The 11,021-nt window shown below is 33.1% G+C and overlaps 1 protein-coding gene across 2 annotated transcripts in view; it reads left to right on the top strand.

Moving 5' to 3' along the window:
* Positions 1 to 11,021, top strand: part of SERPINB13 (serpin peptidase inhibitor, clade B (ovalbumin), member 13) — an 18,925-nt gene that overhangs the window by 1,117 nt on the left and 6,787 nt on the right. Inside the window, exons 2-3 of one of the 2 annotated variants that reach the window (XM_008593087.1) lie at positions 1,827 to 1,845; positions 3,792 to 3,838. In XM_008593087.1, coding sequence (XP_008591309.1) covers positions 1,827 to 1,845; positions 3,792 to 3,838 — 66 coding nt within the window. Of the gene's footprint in view, positions 1 to 209; positions 279 to 1,826; positions 1,846 to 3,791; positions 3,839 to 11,021 lie in introns of both variants that reach the window. The other variant, XM_008593086.1, reaches the window with a different exon arrangement.

Genomic DNA, 11,021 nt, shown 5'->3' with positions numbered 1-11,021 from the left:
ACTTGAATGGATGCATTGGTGTAGGCTCCTCAAAAGAGATGAGTGGGCATCCTACAACTTTTCATAATTTTGCAAGGAGAAATGTTACCTGTATACCACTGAGATTTTTTTTTTTTTTTTTTTAAAAAACCACCCCTTTTCCCCTGACGGGTTCGGCGCAAGGTTTCCTTTGCTTTGACCACCACAATAACATTTTCTGTCCTTCTCAGGCGTTTTGCTCTGTAAAAGACACTGAGAGCTCAAGAAACAAGGCTGAAGAAAAAGAGGTGAGGACATGTGTCTTACAACCTTCAGTATGGCTGGTTTTTAGGAGTGGGGTCCTAGGGGAAAAAGACTGGGAAAGGCATGAAAGAGGTAACACTTCACACTTATTGTTAAGTAATAATAAATCACTGCAGCCAAGTAATGTTGCTAGGATTATACAACAATAATAAACTCTATAAACATTAAGAAGAGACCTTAGCTTTAATGGACAACAATCACTATGATATAAATGGTAAAGGCTAATAAACTGAAAAAGTCTTCACAGCAGATTGGGTGGATTTTGGAGTTAAACAGATTTGGGTTCAAGTCCTGGTTCAGTTACTGCAGAGCTATGCTACTTCAGGCAAGTTTTTATCTTCTTTGGGCCTCTGTAAAGCATCCATTAAAAGCATCTGGAACACACTGGTAACTCACCCAGTGGTGATGGTGGTAGCAGTAGGGGATATTGTTGCTAAATTCCACTTGTATTTTTAGCTGTACTATTAATGTCTTACTTAAAAAATAATGACTTCCTGGGGTCTCTTCCAGCTCTAGTGTTCTAGTATTTCTCACCTAAAGGACAGTCTGCCCAAACGTGGTCCATTAGGTCAGGGGTAGCATCAGGAGATGGTTAGAACTCTCAGGAAGGGCGCAACTGCTCTGACGATAGTCATAGGTCCTCATAAAACCATGACTCAAATCACCCAGCAAAATGAGCTGCTCATTTCACAATTCCAAAAGACTAGGTTGTCTGGGTGAGCTCACTTGCATCTGTGGAGAGTCAGGGTTTCACACCAGGGTTTGCACAGCAGAGTTGGGTCAGATAGCTGCTCCGAGGTCCACTCAGTTGAGGAGCACAGTTCTTTTCAGTGCATTTTCCCTCCCAAGCATGATAACCCATACAGAAACTTTTAAAAAAATTAGTAAAAAGCACATTCCCTTGGATAGATGTCCTACTGCTGGGTGAAGGAAGGGCTTGATGAGTGGGTGGGAGTTGAATATCAGCTTTGTGCAGGGCACAAGCTATAAAGCCCTGTGTAGTAGCTCTGTCCACTCCCCAGAATTTTTCTGTGAGCTGCACAGGTACAAAGAAGAACAGAATTATTAATTGAAAAGATATTAGGACTGGAACGCATCATAGAAGTCATGTACTTTAATCTCCTCAGTTAATAGATGGAGAAACAGATGAGTAAAGTGATTTGCCCAGAGACAGGCTTAATGTGTATCATTTATCATATGAATTGAGAGTATTCCAAAAGTTGCTTTTAAATATTGATGGTAATATCTTATGACACATGTACGAAAGGTATAATGAATAATGCAATGAATACCATTTAACTCCCTCCTCCCAGTGTAAGAATCAAACCATTACCAAATCAGCTGATGTCCCCTACGTGCCTTCCTTGAGCACACCCCCACCCGGTTCTGAGAGAGGACCACTGTCCTAAATTAGGTGTTCTTGATTCTTATGTATTCATTGTTTCATTACATACAATATCTTTTTTTGTCATTATTTGTTGCAAGCTTATTTTTGGCATAATGTTTACAAGATTCATTTATTTTAGGTGGAGAGTCAGACCTAGTTGATTCATTTTCACAGCTGTTTATCCACTTATCCTGTTGATGGGTCCTTCCTTCCTTCCTTCCTATTAAAAATAATATTGAAGTGACCCTTTTTATAGAAGTCTCTATCTTACATGGATAAGAGTATCTGCAGTTCTGAGCCATTCAATATGGTAGCCATTCGGGTGGCTAGTGAGCACTTAGAATGTATTTAGTTTGAACTGAGATGTGCTGTAGGTGTAAAATACACACCGAATTTCAAGAACTTAATATGACAAAAGAATGTAAAATATTAATTTTTATATATTATTTTTGTTGAAATAATGTGTGGTATTTATCATATATTAATATATAGTTCATACTTATTGTAGTTATATGAGGGTACTTCAAAAAGTCCATGGAAAAATAGCAGTGAAAGATATTATGTATCTTTCCATGAACTTTTGAAGTAACCTCATCTGTCAAATTGATGACATTCTTGAAATGTTGGGTTAGATATAATATAAAATTAAATTAAAATCTATCTGTTTCTTTTTACTTTTAAAAATGTGGTTACTAGAAGATTTAAGATTATGTAGGTGGCTTACATTATATTCCATAGGATAGCACTAGTCTATAGTATACCTGAGAGGTAGGGTATATGCATGTCCAACTTTATTAAATATTGCCACATTATTTGCAAAAGCGATTATGCCAATATTTATTACCTTCAGCAGTGTATACAGGCCCATTTCATAACAGTTGTCCAGGGAGAGTCGGGGCTGAAATCCCACTGGCCTTACAATCGCCAGTCATTCATTTACACACATTATATCTATATTTATAGCTATAGTTACAGATATTTATATATTTTCTGTACCTATTGGTGTTCATATAGTTCTTTTCTTTATTAATGGAGTGAATTACATTAATAGAATTTCTAATGTTGTCATTCTTGCATTTGTGGATGAATAATGAACTTGGTCATGATATTTTAAAAATTATGCAGTATTGAACTGGATTTGCTAGTATTTTGCTGGGAGTTTTAAAATAATGTGTACTATAAACAAGATCAGTCAGTAATATTTTTTTCTCATACTGTCCTTGTCCAGTTTTGTTATCAAAATAACACTAGACTCATCGAACAAATTGGGGACTATTTCTTTCTTTTCTATTCTCTAGAAGAATTTATGTAAGTTCAGAAACATGCTTCAATTTGGGGTAGAATTTGGATTAAAACTCCTTGGGCCTGATGATTTTTTTTGTGTGTTTCTTTTTTCTTTGGTGGTTTAGATTTTTTATTACTTGGTGAATTTCTTTAACAAGTATAAGGTGCTTTTTGGCTTCTTGTTTAGTCAATTTAAAGTAATGTTTTAGGTCTATTTTCTGTTTACTTTGTTTACTAAAATATCATTGGAATATAGTTGTTCATGATTTCCTTTACTGCCTTTTAAGATCTCTGTTTTATCTGCAGCAATGCCCCCCATTGTGTTTCCAGTGCTGTTTCTTTTTATTCTCTTACTTTATCAATGTTTTCAAAGTGTGATCTATTTTTATGTCTTTGTAAAGAAGCTACTTGTTATACTCTCTAACATTATTTTTATTTCCTACTTCAATAATTCCTACTCTCATGTATTCTTCCTTAACATTTTCTTTGTGGGCGGATTGATGGCTGGGATGATTATGCTTTTCTTAACCCAAGTTGAAAGCTTAAGCCATTAATTTTCTAACTTTCTTATTTCCCAGTTTAAGTTTGTAATTGTATCAAATTCCCCTGGAGAAATACTTTAGTTGTAGTTGCATCCCACAAATAACCTTTAAAAAATGTTTTTAAAAAAGCTGGATATTTCCATTTTGGATTTTTATGGGCTTATTTTTCATTTACAAATTTTAAAAATTGAAGTACAGTAAGAAGCACAAATTTTTAACATACAGTTCTATTAACTTTTGTGAAGTGAATATACCCATGTGACTGTGAACCAGATAAAGATATAGAACTTTGCCAGCACTCAGGAACACTTCCTCCAAGTCATTATCCAGTTACCACCCAAAGGTAACTACTGTTATGCTGGACTTTTATCATCATTGATTATTTTCATCATTTTTTTGGTACAATATTGTGTCTGTGATATATAGTCACATTGTGTGTATCAATAGTTTATTTTTGTTGCTGTGAATATTCTATTTTACAACTACGTCACAATTTGTTTACTCATTTTTCTGTTGATAAATAAACACTTGGTTGGTTTCATTTTGGGCTATTATGAATCAAGTTAGTATGAACATTCTTGTACATGTCTTTTGTTGCAAATATGAAGTCATTTCTCTTGGATTTTTACCCAGAAGTGGAGTTGCTGGGCTGTAGGGAGTATGTATGGTTAGCTATAGTGGATGCCACCAAATAGTTTTCTAAAATGGTGGTACCAATTTACATGCCACCAACAGTGATTAAAAGTTCCAGCTGCTTTGCATCTTTGTCAACTTTTGGTACTATCCTTTAAAAAATTTTTATTCTTTCTAATGGGTGTATAGTGGTATCTTGTAATTTTAATTTGCATTTCCTTAATAAGCAATTATGTTGAGCACCTTTTCATATGCTTATTAGTCACTTGGAGAGCTTTTAAATGAAATACTTATTGAGTCTTTTTCTCATATTATTTCCCTTGGGTTGTCTATCTTTATCTTATTAATTAGTAAAATCTCTTTGTATAATCTGGATATGAACTTTTTGTCAGATATAGGTATTGGTAATATCTCTTCTCACTCTGTCACTTACGTTTTTACTCTCTTAATGACGATGCCATTTGATGAACAGAATTTCATAATTTTAATGACGTCTAATTTATCAACATTTTTCCTGTGGTTAGTGCCTTTTGGGTCCTGTTTATAAAATCTTTGCCTACCTTAAAGTCATGAAGATAGTTTTTTATGTTATCCTCATTCCACTTGCTGAAATTTACACCATTTACATTGCATTTACTTTACATTTACATTGTCAGTGGCACCTTTGTAATAAATCAGGTGACCCTATATAAATATGAATCTGTTTCTGGATTCTCTGTTCTATTCCATTGGTTTATTTAGTTCTCCTTGTGCTAATACTAAACTGTCTTAGTAACTATGGCTTTATAATAGGTCTCAGAATCTGGTAATATACGTCCTCAGCTTTGTTACTTTTTATCACCATTGATGGCTACATACATTTTAGAATCAGTTTGTCAGTTTCACAGAAAACTTACTATCATTTTTATTTAGATTATATTGAATCTAAACATCAATTTCAACAGCATTCACGTGTTTATGGTATTGAATTTCCCAATTCACAAAAACAGTACATTAATTTATTTATTTAGGTCTTTAATGTCTTCCAGTGATGTTTTGGAATTTTCTGTATGAACAGCTTTCACATCTTTCATTACATTTCACAAATTTTAACTCAAAATTATAGTTCACATATAAGTATTTTAAAATTTAAAGTATGATTTCTTTGTTTTTTGCCCCATAAGTTATTACACCTTGTTTTTATATTTTGTTTTGTTTTAGTTATCTTGCTACTGATTTCTAACAATTGTTTTGTAATAAACAACTTGTTTTATAAGGTACTGTTTCTTTAAGATTGAAGACATGCTATATTGCCTTGTAAGTGATCAATTTACTCTGTAAAGCCGTGTAACTTTGCCCCATAAGTTATTACACCTTGTTTTTATATTTTGTTTTGTTTTAGTTATCTTGCTACAGATTTCTAACTTAATTGTTTTGTAATAAGCAACTTGTTTTATAAGGTACTGTTTCTTTAAGATTGAAGACATGCTATATTGCCTTGTAAGTGATCAATTTACTCTGTAAAGCCGTGTAACTGATAATATTCTCTGTTTTGTTGCTTGTAGACTTCTATATACCACTTAGAGCATACTTGTTTATTCTGTTGCTGAAGTTTTTTATATTCTTAACAATATTTTTTTCTACTTGATTTATCAGTTACTAAATGAGATGTGTTAAAATCTTCTATGACAGTTGGTTTGATAATTTCATCTTCTATTTCTGTCACATTTTTGCTCAATATATTTTGAGGACATTATTTGGTACTCTGATTTTTAAAAATTTAATATCTTTCTAGTGAATTAAACTTTTTCCCAATATGTATAACATTTTATGGTTTAAATATTTTTGTTGCACATAATCATATCTATGTGAGCCTTCTTTTGGTATTTTCCTGGAATATATTTTTCAATTTTTTATTTTTAACTCTCTGTGTTTTAATCATTGCATATGTCTTTTCAAAATGAAATGTCACTCTCCACTACTATTTTTACTATTTTTGAAGTCAAAATTTTATATTCATTCTTTCAGAGCTACACATATTTTAATCTATGTACTTCACTTAAAGATTAAATTTAATAAATAGCTTTATCCTTCTTCTGAACAATGCACAAATTTTGGAATATTTGAATTTTAAAAGCTCTGCTTCTACCTTAAGTTATTATTATTCAATATTTTTTCTGTTATCATATTATATATTCCAAAATTGGACATTGTCATTATTGTGTAATATGTTTGTATTTGTTTAGATTTGTTCATATTTGCCAATTTCTTTGCTCACTGTACTTTTTTGGACTCCAGCTTTCCTTCCAGGATTATTAAGCTTCTTTCTGTAATACATTTTTTTGAAATTTCTTTTTTTAATTGTAGTAAACCCCCCCCCATTAAATCTACCATCTTAAACCATTTTTAAATGTACAGTTCAGTAGTGTTAAGTATATTTACATTGTTGTGCAACAGATCTCTAAAACCTTTTCATCTTGTGAAACTGAAACTCTATACCCCTTAGACATTAATCCCCCCTTTCTCCTCCCCACAGTCCTTGGCATTAACTTTTCTACTCCTGTTTCTATGATTTTGATGACTCTAGATACTTCATACAAAGAGTAGAATTGTACAGTATTTGTCCTGTTGTTACTGGCTTACTTTTCTTAGCATAACATCCCTGAGATTCATTCATGTTGAGACATTAACAGGATTTCCTTCATTTTAGAGGCACATAATGTTTCATTGTATGTATGTACCATATTTTACGTATTTATTCATCTGTTGGTGGACATTGGGTTGCTTCCACCTTTTGGATATTGTGAATAATGCTTCAATAAACATGGGTGTGCAAATATTTCTTTGAGATCCTGTTTTGAATTCTTTTAGTATATATCCTGTTTTTGAATTTATTTAGTGGGATTGCTGGATTATATGTTAATTCTATTTTTAATTTTTTTGAGGACACTGTGTACAGTTTTCCATTACATCTGCACCATTTTACATTCCTGTCAACAATGCACAAGGGTTCCATTTTCTCTGCATCCTCACCAACATTTGTTATTTTCTGTTCTTTTGATAGTGGCCATTACAATGGGATGAATTAATACCTCACTGTGTTTTTGATTTGTATTTCTCTTATGATTAGTGATGTTGAGTATCTTTTCATATGCTTGTTAGTCATTTGTATATCTTCTTTGGAGAATTATCTAAGTCCTTTGCCTATTTTTAAATTGGATTTTTCGTTCAGTTGTTGTTGAGTTGTGTAAGTTCCTTATATATTCTGAATATCACATCTACTCTCTTTAGTTCCACTTTCTATGAAATATCTCTTCATTTTTAGGCTGTGTTTGTCCTTAACTTGAAAGTGAATCTCTTGGAGACAGCATATAGTTGGATATAGTTTTTTTTAAATCTATTCAACCAATTTATGTCTTTTGATTGGAGAGTTTAATCCATTTACATTTAAAGTAATTACTGATAAGGGAGGACTTACTGTTGACATTTATTAGTTGTTTTCTGTATGTCTTATAGCATTTTAGTCCCCTCTTTCCTCTCTTGCTGCTTTCTTTTGTGCTTTATTGATATTCTTTGTAGTCTCATGTTTTGATTATCTTCTCATTTCCCTTTAGGTATACCCTATAGATTTTTTGTTTGTGGTTACCTATATATTTACTATATTTGCCTATATGTTTACTTTTACCAGGCAGTTTTATATTTTCATATGGTTTTATGCTGTTATTTATCATTTTTTTACTTCAACTTGAAAGACTCCATTTAGCATTTCTTGTAGGGCAGGTCTAATGGTGATGAGCTCCCCAGCTTTTCTTTATCTGAAAAAGTATTAATTTCTTCTTTGTTTTTGAAAGAACATTTTGTTGGATATAGTATTCTTGGTTCATGTTTTTTTTTCTTTTAGTACTGTGAATATATTAGCCTACTCCCTCTAGCCTTCAAGGTTTTGCTGAGAAATCCTCTTATAATATAATAGGAGCTCCCTTGCACATGTCCCATTTCTTTTCTCCTGACACTTTCAAGATTCTCTCTTTGTCTGTGACTTTTAGAAGTTTGATCATGATATGTTTTGGTGTAGGTTTTTTTGTTTTTAATCTTTATCCTAGTTGGAGCTCTTTGAGGTTTTGAATTTCTATGTACATTTATCTCCTCAGATTTGGGACATTTTCAGCCATTATTTCTTCAAATAGACTCTCTTTTTCTCTTTCTGAGACTCCCATAATGTGTGTTCCATTTGATGATGTCTCACAAGTCCCTAAGGCTCTGTTTACTTTTCTCCACTCTTTTTTTTCCTCCTCTCCCTGAGTAATTTCGAATGTCGCATCTTTCAATGCACAGATTCTTTCTTCTTCCTCATTAAGTCTGCTGTTCAATCTCTCTAGTGAATTTTTCAATTAAGTTATTCTATTCCTTAGTTCCAGAATTTCTGTTGTGTTCTTCGTAATCTCTATCTCTTACAGATTCTTTCTTCTTCCTCATTAAGTCTGCTGTTCAATCTCTCTAGTGAATTTTTCAATTCAGTTATTCTATTCCTTAGTTCCAGAATTTCTGTTGTGTTCTTCGTAATCTCTATCTCTGTTAATATTATTGTTTTGTCCACATATCATTTTCCTGATTTCATTTAGTTGCCAATCTAAGCTTTCTTTTAATTTATTGAGAATTCTTATGATGGTTATTTTGAACTTTTTGTCTGATAATTTATATATCTCCATTTCTTTAGGGTCAGTTTCCATAGATTTAATTCATTACTTGGTTGGATTATGTTTCCGATTTCTTTGTATTTCTTGTCACCTTCTGTTGGTCTTTGGCATTTGAAAAATTGGCCACCTCTCCCAGTCCTTGTGATTAGGTTTAGTACAGGAAGGGCTTTCTCCAATCAACTAGCTAGAGATTATGGAGATCTCTCAAGACGTTTCTGGGTCTGTGTCTTCTCTGGGTTTGTGCACGTACTCTACTAATTGAAGAGTTTTGTCAGTTTCTACTTAGGAACTCCTGAATAGAAGCTCCCTGTTGTCTCTCTGTGCTACAGCAGACTCTGGTGAATGTTGACCATTTTTGTTCTTGGCATCCCCCAACCTCATACCCTGTTCCTTTCAGCACTTTGATTCAGGCAAGACAGAAAGCATTCTCTCAGGTAGCTTGCCCAAAGGTCAGGATGCTGGGCATATGTTCCACTTTTCTGTTTCTGTCCTCAGGGAGAAATCAGGTGTTGGGAGTTTTCTCCCAGTCATACAGTGCTGTGTCATAGAGAGGGGCTCTGAGGAATGAGTGTCAAGAGTTTTCCTGCCGGGCTTCAATGCAGTTAGCTTCACACTTATCTGGGCTATAGGAACCTCTTAATTCCTTTCTGGATTTCTCACAAAGGCAGTTTATCCTTATTTTGTTAATTCTCTATGGGGGAAGGAGGTCAGGGCTTTTTATCTTACCATCTTGCTGATGTCGCTTCTTGAAAGTTTGTTTAGTAAAGATTTACATGTAATAGATGCTGTCAGGTTGTGTTTGCTTTGTTCTTGAGTGAATGCTTAGCTGTATTTTGAATTCTAGGTTAATATTTTTTCTCAACCCTTTGAGGATACCATTTTACTCTCCTCTTTTAATGTTGCCATTGAGAAGTTGGTTTAATTGGCATTCTTTAGTAGGTAATCTATCTTTGGCTGCATTTAAATTTTGCTCTTTGTTTTTATTGTTCCTGAATTTTACTACAATGTGTCTAGGTGTGAATATTTTTTATTTACCCTGATTTTCACATACTGTGCTTTTTGAATATAAAAGTTCATACCTTTTATCCATTCTGAAAAATTCTTAGCCACTTCACTTTTTGAATAACATAATTCCCCTTTCTTACGTTTTGGATGGATGCTAGAATTCTTACTCTATTGTCCATATTTCTTAATTTCGTATGTATTTTCATCACATTTTGTCCTTGTGCTGAATTCTGAATAAATTATTCAGCTTGATTTTATTTAGTTCACCAATTTAGCAGTGCCTTATTGGCTGTTTAGTCCATCTATTGAGCTTTTAATTTCAATGCATATTGAATATTTATATCTAGATGTTATAGTTGATTATTAAGCCATCCTAAAAGTTGTTAATAGTCTCTTATTCCTTAAACATATTTTGAATAGTTTTTTGGTTAATATTTTCAACACACTCCTTTTTAAATATGATGTCTGACAGTGCCAACATTTAAATTCCTGTGGGTCTAAAATGGCTGTTTGCTATTTTTTTCTGATTCTTGATGTGGGACTTATTTTCTCATGATTTGTAATTTTAGAATATGACCTCATATCTGGCTGATAATCAGTGGGAGTCCAGTGAGGGCTATGATGTAGTTACTAGATTTCTAATAAACATAATTTTTTTCCTGTACTAAGTTCCTGGGATGTTTCCAACCCAGGGATACTTATTAATTTTTTAGCCTTTGGTTTCCTAGACCACAGAGGTAGTATAACTTGAAACCCCAAACCTGTTTGATAGGAGGCATTTCCTCCCTCCATTTGCAGATCAACTTGCTCACAACTGGCCCACTGGAGAATTACTCACTGTGTCTTTTTCTTTACCTCAATCCATCCTTCCCCACAGGCTCCCCAATACCTTGATTTGCTCACACCACATCTCAGTCCATCTGAGCAGCCATAGAATAATTGACAGCCACTTAAAGGCTCATAGTAGCAAGGAGGTAGCCAAAGGTCAATACGAGGGTATTTCAAAAATTTCATGGAAAGATTAGTGGTATTTTTTAATTTTAGTTTTCCATGAACTTTTTGAAGTACCCGTGTATTTTATTAGAGCAGAACACTTTTGCGTTTTCAATTTGAATTTCTTAAAATGTTCATTAATTTTTCAGAAAAATTAACCGAGTGTCTATATGTGCAGGATACTTCTTTTTTTTTTTTTTTTTTTTTTTTTTTTTTTTT

This window comes from Galeopterus variegatus, unplaced genomic scaffold, assembly GCF_000696425.1.
Source record: "Galeopterus variegatus unplaced genomic scaffold, G_variegatus-3.0.2 Scaffold8696, whole genome shotgun sequence".
NCBI lineage: Eukaryota > Metazoa > Chordata > Mammalia > Dermoptera > Cynocephalidae > Galeopterus > Galeopterus variegatus.
The sequence above is the reverse complement of the archived record's forward strand: the minus strand, read 5'-3'. Positions and strand labels throughout refer to the sequence as shown.